The sequence below is a fragment of the Rattus norvegicus genome, chromosome 7, assembly GCF_036323735.1.
Source record: "Rattus norvegicus strain BN/NHsdMcwi chromosome 7, GRCr8, whole genome shotgun sequence".
Taxonomy (NCBI): Eukaryota; Metazoa; Chordata; class Mammalia; order Rodentia; family Muridae; genus Rattus; species Rattus norvegicus.
The window spans coordinates 122,778,605-122,803,180 of NC_086025.1; the positions used below are offsets into that span (position 1 = coordinate 122,778,605).

The window sequence follows — 24,576 nt, forward strand, 5'->3', positions numbered from 1 at the left end:
AAATTAGTTTTCCTACTCATCCGGTGAATACATCACCCTTACCCTCCTTCTAACCTGAGCACAGTGTCCTCTTAGCACATGACGGCTGGCAGAATAAACTGAAGTGGAGCGATGATCAATCAATCAAAAACATCCTCTTGACAATTACTGTGTCTCCCTACACAGTTCTGGAAGATAGGAGGGCATAAAAGATCCTTACAGTTTGAGAATTTAATATTCAAAAATAAGTGGCTTCTACTGAACATATTTTTTTGACAGAGCAGTTTTGAACATCTCAGACATGATTTTAAGGCCTTAATTCTCTCTGACTCTGCTTATATTGCCACCAAATGGCTCTTTTGTTAGCAGGACGTTGCGTTCTATGACTTCACGTAAGTGTTTCCGTCAGTGAAACGCTCTCAAGTCTCCATTGAAAATTTATGGACTCCCGTTTGCCTCTTCATGACTTGGCAGGGAATAATCTCTCTGTGCTCTGAAGTTCACCTTCTCCACCGCACTGGTGACATTTATCACTGCTTATGTTGAAGTCTGTATCACATGACAGACATTTCTTTACAGAGTCTTCAACGGGGTAGGGCACAGAACACATTGATTGCACCCAGAAGTAAGCATGGGGAGTGTTTTGAGTGAATGAAGGGTCAATCAAGATGGATGCAGGAGATTCTTGGTAATGGAGAAACACAAGTGAGCCTGAGTAATTTGACTAACAGCTGGAGGGGCCAAATGTCAAGAACCCTTCCCGTGTCCAGCAATGCTGCTAGTTTCTAGAACTGTCCGAATACCATCTCACTACGAAGAGGGATAACTGAAACTTGAAAGAGCATGACATCATCTCTTGTCTGAACTAATAAGATGAGGAAATGGAAAATTATGCACATAGCTTTGATTTTGCCATATGCCAGGCAAAATTGGCACTTGACCTGGACAATTTGACTATCATAATGTAATCTCTATTTCATGTCCAAGGTGACTACATAGAGAACTCCGAAATCTCATCTTCTCCATACAAAGGTAATGCACACGACAAAGTGGTCAACGTAGATGAGGATTCTCCAGAAACAGAAGTGTTGATTTCTACAAGGCGTCCACGCCCATGCCAAGAGTATTTGGAGTTCTCTCTATGATCATTCTCCGTAAAGCAGCCACACCCAAGTTCAGATTTTAATTAAGCAGGACAAGCTTATCTTCAGCTGACTCTGTAACTCAGTTTTATTTATCTAAAACCCACATTGTGTTTAAAAATTGAAATGTTTCATCCATCTGGATAAATCTGAATGCTCATTCCTTGCAGCTTTCTTCATATCAGGCAACATATTTAATCTCCCCGGGCTTTGGCTAATTCACAAAGAACAGAGATGATTACTGATCCTTTCTGCCAGATAGTGGAGGCACAGCGGGGAGGGGACTAAGTTATCCAAGATTCCCATCTTTCCAACCTCCCCTATAGACAAGGGCATGTCCGTAAGCACATGAAACAGCACCTTTCCCACCAAATCCCTGAGATGCACAGTACTCAGACAGTACCAGATGTGTGCAACCTACTTTTATGTTTTCTAAGACCAAGAAAGGAAGTTTTCTGACTTAATTGCTGTGGATTTTCCTTTGCCTATAATTATTGAGTCTAAGAATAAAATTATTTCTCTTGACTGAAAGAGGCCATTCTGTCTCCAGGGCCCAGCCCTTAGGTTCAGTACATTAGTCTCTTCCCTTTACTAGGGAGAGTCACATGTTCTTTCTTTAACATGCTTTATTTTAATTTTTTTAAATTCTGTTTAAATATTTTAATATGTCTTTAGTGTTTTGGAGATAAAATTTCACTTTTATGATGCTTTCCGAAATAAAATACCTACATTATCTTTGCAGCTCGAATTTACTCGTGTACATTTACTTATTCACTTCTCAGCTAACGTTGAATAATTCTGAACACCATGTTGTCATCTATTCATAATCGTTAGGACAGTAGTTCCTATCCTGTCTTATGTTCTCTGGTCTTTGTCAAACTGTTGTCTTGGTTACCAGCGGCAAACCGAGGGCTGGGAATATTGAATGGAAAATTCCAGAGGTAAACAATTCATAAATTTAAAAATGAGTATTGTTCTGACTGGTGAGGTGAAATATTGGTCACTTTGTTCTGTCTCTGGGGTTGTGGCTCACTCACGGCCCCTCGCATCTATGTGGTTCATGTAGCGCCCCAGTCACTAATGTGCCATTTTGGTGGTCAGATGCCCTGTCAGGTATCATCATGCGTTCATTCAAGTTGTTCTGGTGTTGAAGCCCAACATGATGTCACAATGCATGCATCATTCATTTCCCTGTCCCCCCCTTTTTTTTTTAAAATTTTTTTGGTATCATGGAGGGAATAACGTTGCATATCACAACAGCAAGAAAGCTATTATATATAATAAAATGCAATATTTGGGGACAAAGGGACCAGATTCATAGTTTTAATTACCACCACTCTCTTTTACTCTTGTTGCTCTCGTTGCAATCTCTTCAGCATAGGTGTGTACATGTAGGAAAATAGAGCATTCATCGAACTGGGTGCTTTCAGGAATCTAATACTGGGATCTCAGGACACATCCCTGGTGGACAGGAGAACTTGCTTCTTTTAAAAACTGCTTTGTGATTTTCAGGGATAATAACAATAATCCAGGGAGGCTATGGGATCATCTTGCCCACCCGCTGACAGTTTTAAATGACCATAAATGCCTCTGGCTAAAAATGTTCTCAAAACCACTAGCTAGCAGCTGTTGCTGGCTTGTAAATTGTAACCAGCACCTCAGGCTAGCCTGCCTGCTTTCCTTGTTACTGTTCCTAAAGTTACACATGTCAGTGGTAACAGTTTCTTACTCAACTCCCTGGAGTACATTTCAGAAAGAGTGTGTGCTACATGGTATCCTTGTGATGTGTAGGCTCCTGTAGAATTGTCTAGCATTAAAGTTTGATCTACAGGGGCTCGATAAAGAGAGCACGTTTGTGTTTGAAGTTTAGGTGCTAATCAACTACAGACTAACAATTCTCCTCTGTTTTTATGGTGAGCAGCTAGGTAGTTCTGGTGTGTGTGTGTGGCGCGCGCACGCGCGCGCGCACACACACACACACACACACAGAGTTTCTGTGATACATTTTTTCCAATGGCTGTTTGTACACTATTGATTAATTAACAAAATTAAATTGAAAAGTTACAGGTGGCAACTGCGAGCTGGTGACATTTCAAGGGCAAAGGTTAAATAACTGGTGTGATTTGACTCAACTGCTACCAAGTCCTTTACGTACGCCACTCCCTATCTGCTTCTTGGCCCTTGATGGTTCTATCTGCATCCCCTTCTGTGTCCTACCCTTTGTCTCTTGATTGCCTTGTATGATCATGTGTTTCCTTATTGTCTGCTTCTCTCTTTTTCCTCCTTCCATTCCTGCTATTGACTTTCCTCCTTTCTTTTCTGTTCTCCGTCCTTACTCCCACACCCACCCAGAGGATCACACTCGTGATCCTTCCTTACCGGGATGAAGATGTAGGATCGGTCGTTTGCCTCTGCACACGGGCATGTTTAATTAAATGCTCCTTTAAAGCAGTTTGCACTTCTGCTGGGATGTCGGGGGATGTGTGGCTGATTTTTATTGCAGGCTCAATAGCTTTTGGTGCTGGCTTTTCATTTTCTTCGACTTCTTTTTTCTCTTCGGTCTCAAAAACCTCAGTTGGAGCACTTGAGATGCTCTGCGGAAGGGTACTGACATTGGGGGCCACGAGCTTGCTCTTCCAGCAGGGCCAGCACAACTTCCAGAAGACGAAAAGGGAGACAACCAGCAGGGCCAGGCCACAGAAGCTTACAACAACTGCTAACAGGCTGACTGAAATGTCTGGAAAAAAATCACCGTAGAGAGAACTGTCAATAGACATTATAAATCAAAAGCAGAAAAGATGACATAAATGACTAAGATAATGGGGGGGGGATTGAAAAGTTTATCATATTAAAAAATGTCAACTGAATTCAGGAAACACATGTCCTATCCAAGCATAGCACAAGAGATTCAAGATTTTGCAAGTAAAGGTTGCCAACTTGCTTCCTGCTACAAAGCCAGAAAGTTGAACCCTGAAACTGTATGTGATAGAAACTATTTACTCCTCTGATTTAATGATCTTCTTCCCTTATCTACACAGATAATACCATTGAGTACTATCTTTCTGTATGGTAAGTGAGAATAGCACCGTGCTATAAGTAAATAATTAGCCTTTCAAACCCTGTTTTCTAACAATTTTGTACGTATGCAATATTAAGTTAGTATGCTTGAAATTTTAAGTTCTAAGTTAATAAATGAATTTGGCTATCATCAGATGTCCGTACCCTCTGAAAACTCTTATGTTTAAACTCTAACTCCCAAGACAGGATATAACAGTTAAACCTTGCCTGAATTTGGGACCGCCTGAGAGATTATAAGGCGTACTGCTGGGCATGTCTATGAGCCTTTTCAGTCAGGGCTGATTTAGGACAAATGAATTACATAGTACAGTGTTTCTCAACCTTCCTAATGCTGTGACCCTTTAATACAGTTCCTCATGTTGTGGTGACACTCAATTATAAAATTATCTTGTTGTTACCCAATACTGTAATGTTGCTACTGTTATGAATCATAATGCAAACATCTGATATGCAGACTCCTAACATGAGACCCCTGTGAAAGGGTCATTCAAACCTCAAAGGGATCACGACCCACAGGCTGAGAACCACTGACCTACAATGCGAGTGACACCACCTCATTAATTAGAGATGCAGATACATAAACGGGAAAGAGAAAGTCGGGTGAGATCTGACACTCTCATTGTCTGCTTCTTGCCCCATCACCGTGAACTGAAACACGGCAAAGCGTCTCTTTCCTCAAGTTCTCTCAGATCTCTCTTCACAACATAACAGTTGCTAACACACAGGGGACATGGTCTCTGAGAAGGTGACTGCATCACGGAGGGAGCACTTTCCTGAATGGGATTATAGTGCCCTTTTAAGAGGTCCAAGGGAGCTCTTTTGTCCTTCAGCCACACAACACATCAGAAAGTAGCTGTTATCTATGAACCAAGAATGGACCTCAACTACAGCATGGGTCCTTCAAAATGCATGGGTTAGAACTTCAATTCTCTGATACCAGTGTTCGGAGACAAGATCTCGTGGGAGGTTTGCGAGTGATGAGGGTGGAGCCTTCAGGAACGGCTCCACCATAACTCCTGATTTTTACTTCTTTGCGGACTAGACTAGTAGGCTGGAGGATGGATTGTTAAAATAACAAGGCTGTTCCCTGCTTTGCCTTTTCAAATGTCTATCATGAGCCAAAGAGGCAAGAGGTCCTCACTGGGTGGAGGTAGACTTACCAGACTCTGGGCCTGAGGAAACAAAACCTAACTCCTACCTTCGTATTCTAGGTATTCTCCAGTGGTAAAAGAAAACAGAGTCCACCTCCAGTAGAAAGACAGGTCATCAAGTGGGGGATGGGGTTGCCATCCCACAGTCAAAAACTCTGACCCTGAATTGTTCCTGTCTAAAAGAACTGCAGGGACAAAAATGGAGAAGAGCCTGAAGGAAAGGAGGTCCAGTGACAGGCCCGAATTAGGATCAGGGAGTTCAAGGGGAGGCTCCAAGCTCTGACACTATTAACTGATGCTATGTTGTGCTTATAGACAGGAGCCTAGCATGGTGGCCCCTGAGAGGCTCAATAGGCAGCTAAAAAAGCCAGACGCAGATGCTTACACCAAACCAATGGACAGAAGCTCAGGACCCCTGTGGTTGAATTAGGGAAAACTAACCTGGACCTTCAAGATCTTTCAGACACTGAGCCTCCAACCAGATAGCAAACACCAGCTGATATGAGGCCCCTGACACATATGCAGCAGAGGAATACAGGGTCTGGACTTAGTGAGAGAAGACACACCTAACCCTCGAGAGACTTGAGGCCCCAGGGAGTGGTAGGTCTGGTGGGGTAGGCGTTGGGACGTGGGAACATCCTCTTGGAGATGGGGGAGGAGGTATGGAATGAGGAACAGCTGGGGGGCAGACTGGGAGGGGGATAACGACTGAATTGTAAAAAAAGATTAAATAATAATGATAATGATGATAATGATAATGATAATGATGATAATAATAATAATGGAAACAAAGATATGTTCCCATGAATTATTGAATCTGCCAGTAACACAACCTCTCCCAGCCTACAGACTTTGAGAAACAAATTTTTATCTTTTACATGCTGCCCCGTCAGTACTATTTTGCAATAGCAATTGGAATAGGTTAAGGAAAATTGTTATTCAGGAATTTAAAGATATTTCTATTAAAATAACTGTAGGATCGACATAGGCTTATCATGTGAAATGATTCATAGAAATACAGTTTAAAGGTTGAGGCTGAATAAAGAACAAATGGAGAAAAGGACAGGCTCTCTTTAGAAGAACTGTAAGAAATTTGTGTCTATACTCTACTCTCCGGGAGAGAGCATCACTCCTGACTTCTTCGGTGTGGGACGCACACCCTCACCGGGACGTTCGCTACAAGAGTACTACCGACAACTGAGGTGAAGACAGCCGACAGGGATGGGTTGTGGTCACAGTGTGCAGCCATGACATGGAACAGGGTAAGTGGCCCTTTGCTTCTGTCATCGTCATGCCTCATGCCCAAAGTTCACGCCTAATCATGATAACAATAAAACCAGACAAGTTCCAAGAAGTAGACGTCCTAAAAATACAACCGACCAGTACTTCTACATGTCATCAAGGTCATCCACAAAAGTTCTGGGGAAATGTCCCAGCCCAGGAGCCTCAAAGCAGACTTAGCCACAAAATGGAGTCAGTCATCTTGGATAGGGTCCTGGAATAAAAAGGAAACTCTCAAGGGAAAAGGTAGGGCCTTTAGTAAGTCTTCCAATACCAGTATACGAATGACACCAATGTGTCATTTCAGTGTAAGGCCTAAGCATTAGGAGAGGCTGGGCCTGGCTTTGATGGGAGCCTGTTCTTTGTTATTTTTCTATAATCCTTAAACTGCTTGAAAAACAAGAAGTCTAAACAAATAAAAATTAATCTTCCCATTATCCGTTTCTGTTTTTCCAAAGTGACCTGAATTAGCCGCATGGCATTATAGCATTATTAAAATTCTGAATGTCAAATAGATTCTTAGTAAAGGACGACTTTTCTAGATTTGATTAACCTTATACTTTTTTTATTACCAAATTTATTTATCCTCAATATCAGATATAAGTCCAATCTCCTCTGTTTGTTTAAGTTCATTTGTTAGGAATATATCACAGAATGATCGCGTCTGTCTCTTATTCCTTCCTAAATTATTATCGTGACGTAATAGCAGTCGAAACTTCAAAATACGACTGTGGTTGAGAAAAGAGGCTTTTGGTAATTATCATAAGATCAGGTAATATGAACCAGTCTTCCTCTATTGAGACTCATGTTTAAAGAGGAGACGAGGTGAGGACAGAGATGGAAAATCACATAGGGACAGTGACGGCCATCAGTGGCTGTCTTAGGGTTTCCATTGCTGTGACAAAACATCACGGACCCGAAAAGCCAGGTGGGGAGGAAATGGCTTATTCAGCCTACACTTCCAAGTCATAGTCCATCGCTGATGGAAGTCAGGTCAGGCACTCAAAGAGCGGGAACCTGGAGGCAAGAGCTGATGCAAAGGTCACAGAGGGGTGCTGCTTACTGACTTGCTCCACACGGCTTGCTCAGCCTGCTTCTTATAGACCCCAGATCATCAGCCGAGGAGTAGCATCACTCACAAAGGCTGAACCCTCCCCATCAATCACTACTCAGGAAAATGCTCTACAAGCTGCCTCACAGCCAGATCTTATGGAGTCATTTTCTCCGTTGAGGATCTTTCCTGTCAGGTGACTATAGTTTGTGCCCATTGATACAAATCTAGCCAGCACATTTGCCAAGTACAGAAGCCTCAGAAGATCTTAACTCTGTGAATACCTTGACCACAAACTCTAGCTGCCTGGATGGGGAAGTAAATTGCAATCATGTAAGCCATTCATTCTAGTATGTTTTTTTTATTTATTTTTTTATTAACTTGAGTATTTCTTATATACATTTCGAGTGTTATTCCCTTTCCCGGTTTCCGGGCAAACATCCCCCTCCCCCCTCCCCTTCCTTATGGGTGTTCCCCTCCCCATTCTCCCCCCCTTGCCACCCTCCCCCCAACAATCTAGTTCAGTCTTAGCAGGACCCAGGGCTTCCCCTTCCACTGGTGCTCTTACTAGGATATTCATTGCTACCTATGGGGTCAGAGTCCAGGGTCAGTCCATGTATAGTCTTTAGGTAGTGGCTTAGTCCCTGGAAGCTCTGGTTGCTTGGCATTGTTGTACATATGGGGTCTCGAGCCCCTTCAAGCTCTTCCAGTTCTTTCTCTGATTCCTTCAACGGGGGTCCCGTTCTCAGTTCAGTGGATTGCTGCTGGCATACGCCTCTGTGTTTGCTGTATTCTGGCTGTGTCTCTCGGGAGAGATCTACATCCGGCTCCTGTCGGCCTGCACTTCTTTGCTTCATCCATCTTGTCTAATTGGATGGCTGTATATGCATGGGCCACATGTGGGGCAGGCTCTGAATGGGTGTTCCTTCTGTGTCTGTTTTAATCTTTGCCTCTCTCTTCCCTGCCAAGGGTATTCTTGTTCCCCTTTTAAAGAAGGAGTGAAGCATTCACATTTTGGTCATCGGTCTTGAGTTTCATTTGTTCTAGGGATCTAGGGTAATTCAAGCATTTGGGCTAATAGCCACTTATCATCTAGTATGTTTTTATGGTAGTCCCAGGCTACTAACACTGAATAATTCTGAATTCCTTTAAACACTGTTGTGGATACAGTGTGTCATGTTCCTTAAAACTAACCACGGATACTAAGTGGATGTTATGCCTAAGCCTGGCACTTATAGGCGAAATATATCTTAAAAGATCTTAAAGATTTACAATTACACAATATTATTTCAATGGAAGTTGTTTACAGCAGAATTCTTCCTTTGGTTTGCCCTTTTACCCAGAAATGAGTTGTTATTTCATGCTGATATAATTTTCCGTAATAATTCATCAGAACAGATATGTAGTTAGGCTCAGTGTTTGGTAGTGTAGCCCACCTATACTGAGCATCTTTCTCTGTGTATGGATACTTGTGTCTGATTTTCTAAGGCAAAAGCCTCAAAATAGAATTGCTCAGTCAATTATACACATATTTAGTTTTTCTAGATGTTTTAATAGTTCCAAAATGAGTCCTCTACTTGTGAAAGAGATACCAAGTGAACTTATAAATCTCTACAATTTTAGAGAAATACTATCTCTTAATTTTCACTAATTCTCTAAAGCTTTGTTTTCCCATGACTGGAATGGGAGACCATTCTGAAATATATATATATATATATATATATATATATATATATATACATACTACCTAGTTATGCAAATAAGATAGGTTTTGCATGCTACAATGGGCATTGATATTTCCCTCAATTTTCTTTATGCTTACTAGAGTAACAACTGAGTGCTCCTTATTTGTACACTATTGGTATGGAGGGCTTTCTTCAACATTTTGGAGTTTAATTTTTACACTGAGGCATTACTCATTATCACTGTAACTTGAGGAGAAGGGAGAATGTGTGAGATTAATGTGCTTCCTGTCTACTAACTAAGTTTTTAAAAAGTGAATCAAGATGACATGTGGGCTATGCTTCTAAAGTACTCCCTAAGGTTTATAAACATTATTGCAAAAGCAGCGGACTTCAAAGTAGGGTTAAATAAGAGGTTCTGCAGTCACAAGGGCCCTGGTTTAATACTGGACTGATGCTATCCCATGAGCAGTTACTGAGAACTAATTGTTCTGGCCCTGCCCGAAGGCCTTTGCTATGAGACTTCTTAGTCTTAGAAGTATGAAAAAAATCTTTATGTATAAATTATAAATTATGTAACAAGTAACAGAAAACAAATCCAACTGTGTGGTCTTCAGTAATTTTCTGTACCGTTTACCTTGTATTATCCCGTATTCTTTAAAATTGAAGTTTTAATTTTTTAAATTTAAAACTTTAGTAATGTAATAAAAACTTTAATAATTAAAGTTTATTTTTTTTCTTTTTTTCGGAGCTGGGGACCGAACCCAGGGCCTTGCGCTTGCTAGGCAAGCACTCTACCATTGAGCTAAATCCCCAACCCATAATTAAAGTTTTAAAACTGAAGCCTTCAACATCAACAGATGTAGACCTGTAGGATTATGGGGGATGAACATCATTTTCAATGCTCAGTGGAAATCTCTCACTTTCCTAATGAGGTTTGAGTGGAGAATCCTGCAACAGCACTGTCCCCGAGAGTTGGCTTCAGCACTCATAGATACTTATTCTAGTTAAGGGCCCTGTGGAGATCTGAGTGTAGTTTCTATTTTCCTTCTACTGCTTTTTCTTCCTAAAATATTACATCATTTTGGAAGCCATCAGACACTTCTGCAAAGCACCAGAACATTTCTGAAAATGACAGATTATGCTGTCAACAAAACAAGACAGCGGAAAGTCACGCGTCCTGTTCTCAGACTCCCATCCCTCTAGGTAAATCCAAATTTCTTAGCACATCGGCCAGCATCTTGGTGATTCTGCCTCTGGCTATGGGTCTGGCTTCACTCTCTGTGCTTTACTGTGGCCAGTGTTCCTTTGTCATGATCTTTAAAGGCCTCCTGTAGCTTCAGTGCCTTCTTCCCTTCCTGCTCTATCACGGGGCACACTTGTGTTCATCCCATAATAATGTAATAATCATCTTATAATAATCCTATAATAACCATACCGATACGGTATATAGTGTCTAGGACAGTGATCAAGCATAGCACTATTATCTGCAACCACATATACATAACTGGGATTACTGCAAGCCATAAGAATATACAGTGTTAATTAATTAATGCCAAGTCAGATAGGTTACTAGTGTCAGATTGCTACAATTTACAAACTCGTTTTCAATTTTCAAAGTTTCGAGGGCTTCCTGTCATGGATAAGGGAACTTGAGTTTACTCCTTTTTCCTTCCCCAGGCAGTTTCGTTTTACTTACTTTCCCACCTTTTGATCCTTCAGACTAGAGACACATTTATTCCCCTCAGTGTCTATTTTTTTTTTATGGCATAGTCAAAAATATTTGTGGAATTGTTGAAACTATGCATTGGGTGTTACATGATAGCTAATTTCCTCATCGTGACCATGATGAGGCTTTCAAATGAAGAGAGATTTCTTCTGGTTTGCCATTTCAGAAGGTTCAGCCTGTGACCACTTAGTCACATATGCTTGAGCAAAACACCATACTAATAAAAGCATGTATGTTCTTCACTTCATGGTCCACAGGAAGTAGAAAATAAAAGCACGCTCAGTCCTAAGATACAGAAGTCCCTCAAAGCTAGGAGTGGTAGCTCATGTCTCTAATTCCAGCATTGAGGAAGCTATGGAAGGAACCTCACAGGAATTCAAGGAAGTCTGAGCTCAGTTGAAGATGCTGACTCAAAAAACTACACACACACATAGGCACATGCACATTCATGTGCACAGATACACACACACACACACGCACATGCACATGCATGTACACATGAGCACACACACAAGCACAGATACACACATACATACACGTGCATATACATGCACACATGTGCACACACATGCAACATGTGCACACACACTCACATGCATGTACACAGGGCACACACACATGCACAGATACACAGACACACAGACACACACACACACACACACACACACATGCTCACACACATGCACACCTTGCCTTTGAATCAAGTTACCCATGAAAATGAGCAAGCTCGAGAATGGGCCCTCCAGAGCTGAAATCTTCAGTCTCCAAACAATTTAAATGATCACATTATAGAGCTGTCATTTATTATATCTTGAAGATTGGAGGCAGATAAAGTTTACAGAAATAAAATTAGACTTCTAAAGAATCAGATTAAAACTGTTAAAACTGTGGATTGAGCACACACATTTGCATAACTACTGTCCTATCGCTATGTACTTAGACAACTTTGTACGTTCTAATTTACTCTTTATCATGTTTTAATACAGCAAAATAAGACCTTAGAGTTCTCAATAACAACAACAACAAACAAACAAATAAACAAAAACCCCAAAAACCAAAAAGACCACTCTAAGAAGGTGTGCGTCTTCAGGAGCGTTCAGATGAATGGAATCTTGCTGAAGACCAACTGATACTTGGTCTTCCCATTTCCAAGTATGGTATTCACTATGACTTGTGAATCCATCAGATCTGACTACCTTTGATCCGCACAACTGGAGGTAATCGCTGAGAAAAGCATATACCAAGTGTCATGCCCTCAACTCAACAGCCACCGCTGGGTTAATAAATACTACATCTATATGTGTGTCTTTTTTTTAAAATTAATCATTCCATTCTTTTACATCTCAAATGATATCCCACTTCCCGGTTACCCCTCCACAAACCCCCATCCCACATCTGGCCTCTCCCCTTCCCCTTTGCTCACTCACCCTCTCCTGCTCCACTGCTCCAGCATCCCCCCATGCTGGGGCATCAAACCTTCCCAGGACCAAGGGCCTCCCCTCCAATTGCTGTCAGGCAAGGCTACCCTCTGCTACATATGGATATGGAGCCATAGATCCCTCCCTGTACACTCCTTGGTTGGTGGTCTAGTCTCTGGGTAGTACTGGGTGGACCGGCCAGCAATGTTGTTCTTGAGAACTTTATTTATGGACATTGTATCTATATCACACTAGTCCTTCCTTTCCTACCTCCCTCCTTCCTTCCTTCCCTCTCTCCCTCCACCTGTTCATCCCTTTGCCCCTCCCTCTACCCTCCCTCCCCCTGTCCGTCCCTTTCCCCCTTCCATCTCCTACGGCATCCCCTCTCCCTCTCAACTTCTTGACCTCTTCTTATTTTAGACTGTATTTTTAAATACTGTAGTCATTTCAATTTTTCAGAATGTCTGAAAGCGTGATCTTAAAGTCAAGGAGCATTTGTGGTTCTATGTGGGGTGTGTCCCATGTTTCGTTTCCTCGACAGTTCTTGTTTTACTCGTTGGCTAACCACAGACTCTAGACCGTGCCTCTGTTTGTGGCACCATACGGCAGAGAGGGAGATGAAGTTAACTTGTTTATACTATTCGTTTGGAATACCTGTTATAACATCGAAGTCCTTGTTCTGGTTTCCATAACAAAGGACCGGGTTAGTGTCTAGTTAAGTCTAGTGACTTAGACAGGAAGGTTTTCTGTTCTTAAGGGAGAGAAACTGCCAACTCAAGCAGCCCAGGGCAGACTCAGCAACACCAAGGAGATTTGCTCCCCTGGCTAGCTTTTCAACCCCAGTTTTACAAGGAAAACTGCCATGCCCACATCCTAGGTGTCTGGATGGAGAACGGCCGGCGACGGGATGGTGCGAGGTTACCCCATCACACTGCTGCTCGGAGTCTGGCATTCCGATCTCCACAGTTTAGTCAGAGGAGCATACCACAAACTTGACTAAGCACCGAGAGTTCTACGTCTACAAAGGAAAGGGGAGTCTGAGCACCGGCAAGCAGTCACTGTTCTTCATTTCTACATTAGACATGTAATATAATCAGCGTGCCCTTGCACTGTGCCTCTGAGGAATTCCACTGTAATTTCATTTCCCCTTGCCCTTCCTTTGAGTTACAGTAAATGAAGAAAGAAAGAGTTTGCATTAATATCATACCTAACTGATGATAAAACGTGTGTTTTAAAATATTTCCTGTTGCCAAAGTCACGCTATATCAGCGATTCTCAACCTGTGGGCCACGACCCCTTGCGGGGGGGGGTCACATATCAGATATCCTGCACACCAGGTATTTACATTATGATTCATAACAATAGGGAATGTGCAGTTATGAAGTAGCAACAGCATAGTTTTATCATTGGGGGTCACCACAACACGAGGGACTGTATTAAAGAGTGGCAGAGTTAGGAAGGTTGAGAACCAGTGCTATATATATTAGTAGTCATGGTTTATGTTATCTCTAACAGCTACTGTGGTGTAGTTATGCCCGCAGCAAAACAAAAGCATCTACATTAAAATCCGTGTAAGAATTTCACAGTGCGGGGAAAAAAAATGCACTCCAGGAAATGATGTTGTATTGCACCCTTATACACTAAGTTCTTAGCGGAAGTCGTTGACAGATGTGATGAGTAAAATGTATTTACCAATACTGCTGACACTCAACATTTTGCACAGAAGGGTGTATGGAACAGTAGCTAATGGAGCTTATAGTAACACGAAGAAATGAAGCCCCAATTCTCTCCTTGACACTGTGTGAAAATGACCAACCAGCAAGTGCCTCATGGATTCTGAATTAAGAACCTTCTCCTAAGAACTGGACTCAGAAGTTTAGCTTTAAGCCCCGAGGTGTAGCTCAGTGGTCAGGACTGTTTGCCGCAAATACACAAGACCTTGGGTTCAGTTCTCAACACTCTGAAGGAAAATATAAAGAAGTTAAGTTTCAAAATTACCTAAATGTACTTATTTCTTTTGTTTTTTTTCCCCTCTTATATGTTTAGGGAGGTGATGCGTGATTTAAAAATTATTGTTTAAGTTTAAAGGATAGCTTTCTATACATACGATATAACAATTTCATGTGAATAGAAAGCACTGAGCTCCCATACCCAAGGCTTGGGAATATTGCAGAAGAAGGGGGTCAGCAAATGATAAGGGTCAGAATATCAGGGCGTTTGTGTCTCCTCAGAATGTCAGAAGCTACATCTGTAAAGTTTCACTAACATGGCCGCCTACACACAAGCTGAACAAGGACTACGGCAATGGCCACACCAAAGTGAATGGAGAAGAGCCCAAGAGGCCTCATTGCTACAGAAAGAACTCCAGGCAATGGAGGAAAACCAGAAGTGAGAAAAACAGCCTTCTCCAGGGAAGAGAACATCAATCGGTTATCTAATACCAAAACACACATACCATCAACATTTTATAGGCTTACAGGCTCTGTTTAGGAATGTATGTGTATATATATGCATATAATAACAAAAAATAAGAGTCCAAGAATTTGAAAGAAAGCAAGGTTTAGAGCAATGGTTCTTAACCTGTGGGTCACTCAGATGTATTAACAACTCTTACTGAAAGAGATTTGAAATGACAATAAGACTGAGGCTATAAATAAAACTAGCCTATTGTTGCTATAATTCTATGAGTTCTGAAGCAGAACTAAGGGAGACTAAAGAGAAGACAACAGTTGAAAGCTGGCAGTAACGTTTCATATTCAACAATAATGGAATAAATGGTTCCTTTTTCCTTCTACCCCAGATGACTTTATCATTCTGACTCCAGCATAATCATGGAGGGACTTTGCAGAGGAGAATAAGGAGGGGCCAGGCAGAGACGGATGAGAATTGACTATCTCAATTGGCTGAGGGGAAGAGGTTCTCCAGCTGCTCCACTCTCTTACATAAAGCAAGGTAACATCACCGCAGATCAGCACACTTTCTTCAAAGCACTTTCAATCATCCTTAGGTTTCCTAACGTTATGTAAATGCTCCGTAGATAGCTGCTACACTGATTGTTCCAAGAGTCACAATAAGAAAAGGAATCTGTGCAGCCTGCAGATGCGGTTGTTTCTCTGTTTTCTATCTACTGGTGTAGAGCCCGAGGACTTATGGGGCTGACTTTGTTTTGGGCACACAGGTAAGAGAACGTGTGCACATAGTTTTTCCGCCATAGTCTCCTGGGCCATTGTTAGAGCTCAGATGATACAATCTTACATCTTACAGAGGATGTATCCGTTGCTATAAAGCAAAGACAAACTATTGTTAGTCGTCAGAAACTGTATCTTCACATGGGGATTTAATTTCCGAAATCGACACTGCACAAGTTAGAAAGGAGAAGGTATGATTTGCTGACCTTTATTAGAATACTCATTATCAGCAGTGCAGTCTCCTTGGTGCGGGAACTGTTTCTGAATCTTCAAGCAGAGGACTTTGAGTCCTTTTGCGCTATCACACTCTTTTCATTTTCCCACAATAATGAATTATAGTTAAAAACATAGATTGTGGCTTCCTAAATGTGGTAGGAAAATATACAAATCCGATGGTTGCCTTGATTTTTTTTAAAAAAAAGTAATTACAAAATAGGAAAAGGAAACCAATTTGTTTTGTTTTCCATTATCCATTTATCTACGAGCACATAAAAAAGAAGCCATATGTGAAACTGTATGAGTTCAACATTATGTACATTCAATATACTAAACTCTTTTCCCTTGGGTAGGAGAGATGGCTCGGCAGATAAGAGCACAGATTGTTCTAGAGGGCCCAGCTTCAGTTCCCAGCACCCATGTGGCAGCTGACAGCTGTTCATGACTCCAATTCCAGAGACTCTGACATCTTCTTCTGGCCTTTGTGGGTACTTCCCACGCTCAGCACAAAGACAGCCATGCAGGAGAAACAGCCACACACATAAAAGAAAATGATTTAAATAACCTTTCGCATGAGCTCATTTTTAATGTGAATCAATCCTACTTAGACTAGAACATGGCTAAACAAATAGTTGCACAAACTTTGGTGCACATAAGTGCGTATGCTCAAGTATGACAAATGGATAACTTATGCCTGCAAAGCCATTTGCGTGACAGGGTATCTACAGGACCCAGCTATACCTCTCCTGGGCATAGACACAAAAGATGCTCCAACATACAACAAAGACACGTGCTCCACTATGTTCATAGCAGCCTTATTTATAATAGCCAGAAGCTGGAAAGAACCCAGATGCCCTTCAACAGAGGAATGGATACAGAAAATGTGGTACATCTACACAATGGAATATTACTCAGCTATCAAAAACAGTGACTTCATGAAATTCATAGGCAAATGGAATGAACTGGAAAATATCATCCTGAGTGAGGTAACTCAGTCACAGAAAAACACACTTGGTATGCACTCATTGATAAGTGAATATCAAAATGGATAGACCAAATGCTTGAATTACCCAAGATACAATCCACTGACCGCAGGAAGCTTGAGAAGAAGGATGACCAAAATGCAGATGCTTCCACTCCTCCTTAAAGGGGAAAATATCCATAGGAGGGGATATGGGAGCAAAGTTTAGAGCAGCGACTGAAGGAACGGCCATTCAGAGCCTTGCCCCAATGTGACCCATATATATATACAGCCACCAAAACTAGGTAAGATCGATGAATCCAAAAAGTGCATGCTGAAAGGGACTGGATATAGATCTCTCCTAAGAGACATATCCAGGGCATGTCCAACACAGAGATCAATGCTAGCAGCAAACCACTGAACTGAGAACAAGACCCCCTTTGGGGGAATTAGAAGAAGGATCGAAAGAGCTGAAGGGGCTTGCAACCCCATAAGAACAACAATGCCAACCAACCAGGGCTTCCAGGGACTAAGCCACTACTGAAAGACTATACATGGACTGACCCAGGGGTCCAACTGTATATGTAGCAGAGGATGTCCTTGTTGGGGCACCAGTGGAAGGGGAAGCCCTTGGTCCTGCCAAGTTTGGACCCCCAGTGCAGGGGAATGTTGGGAGCGGGGTTGGTAGGGAGAGTGGATGGGAGAAACAGCTGTATGGGGGAGGGGGAGGAGATGGGGGGCTTATGGATAGGAAACCAGGAAAGGGAATAACATTTGAAATGTAAATAAAGAAATATATCTAATAAAAAATAATAAAAAAGGAAGTTTCGAAGTTTGAGTTAATCGTGAGTGGGAAAACCTTGTTACCTTCTCATATGTTGTAGTCTATGGTCTACAGTTAAAAGTCCGTGTTTTCCAGTATTTCCTGGGACGGCTGGGGTTTAAGAAGCCCATGGCTCTTAGGTGTACTCATCAGCAATTAGTTGCGATTTGTGATTAAAGTGTAACCCCCTTTTTTTCCTTTTTGTTTTCATATCTGCCAAATAATGGCCCCTGGTTAAACTAGAATAACTAAAAAGAGTTTTAATGATAGGTTTTTATTATATCCAGTACTTTCTACTTAAGCAAAGTCACACGCTTTCTTTTGCTACTGGGGATCATTAAAGAAGCCACGTTGTTCATTGAGCAGATTATCAAGTCTCTAGCATGGGCCTTGGATGCTTCCAGCACTGGGGATGTGGGAGTAGACAAAGCTCTGTCTTCAAGGACATTATATTCCAGACATTTAAACTGCACATTAATCTCATCAATGTACATCTGGAGAATCCCTGCTATGCAGTCAAAATTGAGACAATTGCCACTGAGTGGCCCTGATTCATGACTTTTTTTTCTTTATAATCGAACAAGAGATAAGGTAGGAACCATATTTTGAGTTTGGGATGCCGACCTTGTCTTAAGTTAGAAATATTGGTATCATCTTCTTGTGTTGCTTGGCTACCAGCTGAAGTCTTTTTAGTACAGGTTACGATAGAGAGTGGTCACGCTTTCAGTTCAGTGCGCTGGGCTTATTAAGTGCACTTTAGAACTTTATTATTGGTGTCTGATTGGGACCCAACCTCACCATAACTTGAAGGGTAGCTCTTTTATACAGAGATTCCTAGTTTTTTTTTTTTTTTTTTTTTTTAGAATTTCAATAAACTAAGTACATTTACCATAGGACACCTCATTCACTCAGCAAATACCTATTGAGCCTTTAGAATGCACCCCAGATTTTTCATTTATGGACTTAACGTGCACATTAACTGTATCACTGTCAATTAGAAAATTCTTGATAAATACTTGCTGAATAATAGCACTTCTAAATGCTAGAATGAACTTGGAATAACTTGTTTAGTTTTTTTTTTTTTTAGAATCTGTTTCCCCATAATAAAATTGTACAAAAACAAACCTGAAACACTGATGAATTATACTTATTAAAATATTTATATTAAGGTTAGTTATCCACAGTTGTGTGAGACTGTGAATATCAATGGCCTTGCTTAGCTGTGGATTTGGAGCTCTGACTTTCCAGCAATATAAGTTTCTTAAACTTGATAAACACCTAAGCAATCATCAAAACCTGTCCAGAAACCAGCTAAGAGTGATTATGAATACTATGTATATTATTATAGTATATCTTAGAAATGACACCCAAGAGGAACGTATTTCTTTGAATTCCCCATAGCTTTCTTGGTTATAACATTGTTGTGCACTAAATGGATTTGTAGGGTAACGTCTCCATTTAAACCAATGTCTTTTGTTTTTAAGCTTCTCCCACATTTAGTTTTTTTAAAAACGTACTCAGGGCGCACTTTGTAGTACTATTGTTAGACTGCCTTGTATATAGTAATGTTGATTCATTTAATGACTTTCACTAAGCACTTTAAAAGGGCAGTTTACTTAGCATTAGTCACTACAGTCTAAATCTTCAACATTTCACCAATGCCTGAGCTTGACTGGCTGGACTGTGGACCCTTCGGGGTGTATCTCTGTCTTAGTGGTATACTAGGTTCCTAACTCCCTTCCTGGGGTAACGACTTTATCTGGGATTACGTGAAGCATTCATTCTCTTGCTATCACTGTGTGAAGGATTGAAGAGGGATACAGTTTCAAAACTCAAGATAGTCACTGCACTGTAAAAGGAACACTGTTAGTTATAACGAACTGGATACTTTAAAAGTGAACCACCACTGTATCAATAAAAGCCACCGATGTTCTTCTACCTACCATGCCGTCAACAGCAACAGTTGCATGTGATTTCATGTAGGAGCCATGAAAAGGGCACACCTTGTGAGAAAATCTACAGAACAGGCATCTGAGTAGCTAACCGATATAATCTAACATTTAGCAAATAATCATCAAGTCTGCTTCAATTATCCATTAATATGGGGACAGCGTTTTAAAATTAGAGCACTTTGCTTTGGACTGAATCAAAATTTACAAATGAAAACAAGCAGAGGAATCTCACTCATCTTCCTATGTCAAGTGTAATTTGTGGACTATCTCTAGAGAGATACTTTCTATGTTCACATATCAGACAGGATATCCCACTTTTATGGTACACATTTTCCTTAAAGAGAGAAAAACATCCACACAACTGTTTTGGAGTAATTTTTCTTCACCCTCCCCCACAAATGAATGTCTAACGAGAACTAGGACTACAGTTATGCACTGTAGTGATTATGAAAACCTCAGAACTCTTTTCTGCAGTTTACGTACTATGAAATTTACATAGCTTGAATTTGCTCAATTGAACATTTTGGACGGTTGAGAACCTAACCCTATTTTAGTTTTCATTTGTCACGTAATTTCGACACTGTTAGCCAATGGGAGCCAGGAAACCACCTCTTCCTGTGCAATCCCTAGGGCCAAGGAAGAATAAGAATTAGGGGTTATGGTCTCTCCGTCGACTATTGGTGACCAAATGCATGTCCTTAGAATTAAGTATTCTCCCTTCTCCCATTCGGAACCCAGGCTTAATTTGCGTAAGGACATTTCAGAGGAGCTTACTCTCCTCACAGAGGTCTTTACAGTCGCAGCACTTTGATTTTTATTCCATTCTTTGCGTAACACACACACACACACACACACACACAAATCGCACACACACACACACACACACATCGCACACACTCGGTTTAAACGGCTTTGGTTGTGTTTATACATTAAAAAAAAAAAGACTGCTTCTATCACACTGACAGCAGCAACAATGTATCATTCTGCTTCAAGAATCCCTGGTTCTGACAAGCTCAGACAGCCCCCCTCTTTGCTTCTGTTGCCATCTGCAGAGCATTTGCAAACCCAGGAGACAGCCCATGTAAACATCTCGAAGACTCAGCTAAAGCAAACCCATTCCGATCCCACCGGACTCCCTTCCTTTGTCTAGCTCCTAGGGTCGACCGGGAAAAAATAACTCTCCTTTCATCTTCACTTCTCTCCTGAGCCTGACTTCGCGGTTGCGCTTACCTGTTGCCCTGGCTACCCAGAAGCTAGAAACCCTTGCCTGGAGACTAAAACGCCTCAAGAAAATAAAGTGAATGCGACAAGACCCCACAAAAGGAGCCGGTGCATCTCCTAAAGCGATTAAGTGACCCTGGGGTCATCTGATCACATCTCCTCTCCCTGACATTTCCTTCCAAGGTTCTGGACGCAAGTAAGTAGTGTGGAAAGGATTTATAGATTCTCTTTTCCATTTTCTTGACAAGTGTCCTGAGCGCCCGGTGTCAATAATCCCTGCCCTTTAGCGGTCGCCGCCAAGAAGCGTTAGAAAATTACATATACATTATGAAACGCCTTGCAAGCTTTGAAGAGCTCGACAGGTTGCATCCGAAAGTTACAGCTGAGGGATTCTTTCTGCGTTTAGGGCTGACGATTCAGCCCTACCTCTACAACTGGGTTCCTTGAGGCCAAGCGCAGATTCTCTTGCCAGAATGAGTGATTGATTCTGCTGCACCCTGCGGGACAAGCTAGAGCACTGAGTCCCTGGGGTGTTAGAGCAGCAGGTGGGAGAGCGCGAGAACAGCTTGGGAGCAGAGACCCAGCAGGTGCAGGCGACAAACCCAGCAAGCAAGTCCCCGAGGCCCAACTAGACAAGCTCCAGCCAGGAAGTCTGCCCCCCAAATGCCCCTTGTCCCGAGGAGCCCAAGCTTGTCCCTTTACCTGTGCCACCTCCGCCCTGGCCGCTCCTATCGGCTGGAAAGATGCCCGAACACTTGTCCCACTCCACCTGGCCCGCGAAGCACAGCTCGGTGATGATGTGCAGCGCCTTCTGGCACAGGCTGCTCACCCCGTCCTCCTTGCGGAAACTCATCTTGGCTTCTGCTCGCAGCTTCTCTGATTTCCCTTGGCCCGAGGCTGAGCCTTAAGAGTTGCGAGTTGGCCCCATGGTTGGCAAGGGCGCAGGAGGGTGGCGCGCGCCGACGGACGCTGCTGCCAGGTCTGCGCTTCTCCTCCGAGCGCTCGGAGGCGCGCAGAGCCCAGCCAGAGGGGAGCGAGGGGCGGCGGCGCGCAGAACGGCGCCTCCCCGGTGCTAGGCGGCTCGGCCAATGGCAGGCGGGCGCGGGCAGCTGTGGCAGAGGCGACCATGCCCTCCAGCGGTTCCCACACACCTTCCTGAGCCCCAGTCACACTCTTCCCATTCCCCCCTTTCAGTCCAACTTTCCTATTCCCTGGTCTCTCACGGATTCTGTATCTCAAAAAAGAAAGGAAAATCTTTTCTCCGTTCCAGACCTGATGGTCTTTATTTTTATTTTAAAATAAATGTAATCAGAAGACAGGTCATGCGAAGTGGATCGATACCTGTTTACAGTTTGTTTTAAAACGACTTGGCACAATGACAATTTGGGGATAGGGAACATTCTAGGTAAGAACACTTTTATCAGCAGAGTGAGTGAGGTTCACCAGAAGCCGGTTTACCCGGCACTGTGAACGGGTAATTTTGAATTCATTGCATTTAATCTTCCTCGGTAGATGATAGAACAAAATATGCCATCCATCAGGGTTTTATTTATTGAAATCATGACTCGTGACTGGGAGGCACCACTTGATTCCGGTCTCTTCTCTGCTAGAGGCTTAAACAATGCGAAGACCAGACTTCTGTGTCAAATGAGTGTGGGGGATTAGGTTCAGTGCAATCAGCTACAGGGGCACTCTTAATTGTAAAGAATTTGTTTTTGAAGTCTTTTTCTCAGCCTGTTTGAACGAAGGTCTTTACTGGGGCATCAACACGCCTCCCCACCCCCTACCCCTGTCTAAATATCTCTAATTCAAGTGGGTAAATCACCATTGAAGCTGACGATACAAAATAAAATTAGAAAAGTTACCCCAGGTTATGGTAAAGTTACCCCAGGCTATGAAAAAAGCAATTACCTAGTTAAAAACAAACAAAACAAAACAAAACAAAACAACAACAACAAAATCCAAAAGCCCTTTCCGCACCAGCCTGCAAATCAGAGTTCTTCACACTCTCTCCTCCAATTTCGAGTCGCCAGTCTTATCCCCAGCTTTGTAAACCATTTGCTGCTTCCTTAAGGTCCTCTCTGTTCCCATTTCCCACATGATAATGCAGAGCATCTCTTACAGCCTTAGACCCTCCCTGTATCCCTATCTCTCAGCCTCCAACCCCCTGAGGCACTCCCTGGAAACCCTCTGGTCATACCTGCCTGGGATACAGGTAGACAATGCAATCTTCACTTTCCTTCTTGCCCTCAGATTATAATTACCCAGACTCCTCCCCAGACCGGAAACAGACCACCCACGGTAGACCCTCCTAGCTCTGTGCCCCCTTTCCCAGGAACTACTTTGATCCTGCCAGCAGAACCAGCTTTCTCCCTCCAATGCACTCTCTCAGCCCCACCACTCCCATGTAGCCCATTCCCATTTCTTGAGTTAGCTCCCAATACCTAGAAACACTTTCCACCCCAGGAATCCCAGTGACTAGCATCTCAGAAACACTCCTTACCAGGTATACCTCCTAATCCTTTCAAATATCGCTACTCCTGGAGGGCCAAGTGTTCAAATCTATGAGCCTATGGAGTCTATTCTCATTCAAACTGCCACAAGAAGCTGTACCGGAATGAATGATCAAACAGGGAGGAGGGAGAAAGCAGAAGGTAAGAGAGGCAGTTGGAGGAAGGACACTTAAAACTAAGAGCCATTTGAGGAATCATATGGAAACCTAATACAGTAGACGCTTCTAAAATGTGTACATATATGATGGTGGTCTAACTGAGATCGCCAAATAATGTGGAAACAGAGTCCCACCGGCACATCCCTCCATTAAATGAAGCTTCCAAGTCCAGGGATAGGTTAACATTTAATGTAGCTGTTCTTCAAAGGGGCCCACAGAAGTCCCCAAACAACCCAGGCTGTTGCCAAAGGTATTGGTGGCTCTCTACTAGCTGACGATGAAGCCGTATTGGTAAAGACAACATCTACACAACTCATTGAACGTGGAGAAGTCAAGCTACTGCCTACACTGGGCCCTCACTCCTATGGACTAGTGTTCTTGGTATTGGAAAGTCGTTGGCTTGCCTCTGAAGAAGAAAGGTAAAAGCTGACCCAGCTGCAAACCCTTCCATTTATAATTGTGATTCTCCTACAAGATACACTGGGGCAGTAACGCTACAACTGTTGTAGGAATAACCAGTTCTGATTGGGTTGAAGTCCTACTGCAGGAGAGGAAACTCACACCCAACAGTGCTTGGGTGGCCAAGAACCTGAGACTAGAGCGACTAGGGATTGGGGGTCCGAGTATGAAGAGGGGTAGAGAGAACCCCCCACGCCTTACCCAGACTATAACTCCAACCGGTAACTGCTTGCAAATGAAAAATTAGTTTACTCCAGTAGAGTCTCACTGGGAATACAAAACATCCTGAAGGCCAGGCCACACGCTCAGCAGTAGATGATCAAGACAAAACTAACTCAACGGCAATTTTGAAAGATTCTTTGTCTCAGGGCTTCTTTTCTTTTTCTTCTTCTGTTCCTCCTCTTCCTCCTCCTTCCTTCTACTCCTTTTAAACCTTACAGTTCTTTTATGTATATATTGTGTGAACTGGCTGGTTTTGTGCTTCAACTTGACACAAGCTGGAGTTACCACAGAGAAAGGAGCCCTCCCCCCCACACACACCGAGGAAATGCCTCCATGAGACCCAGCTGTAAGG

General features: G+C 42.5%; 1 protein-coding gene across 1 annotated transcript in view; it reads right to left on the minus strand.

The window, feature by feature from the left end:
- Nucleotides 1-21,858, minus strand: part of Syt10 (synaptotagmin 10) — a 63,162-nt gene extending 41,304 nt beyond the window's left edge. Inside the window, 2 exon segments of the mRNA NM_031666.2 lie at nt 3,501-3,858; nt 21,575-21,858. Coding sequence (NP_113854.1) covers nt 3,501-3,858; nt 21,575-21,725 — 509 coding nt within the window. The 5' untranslated portion in view covers nt 21,726-21,858.
- Nucleotides 21,859-24,576: the final 2,718 nt, after the last annotated feature.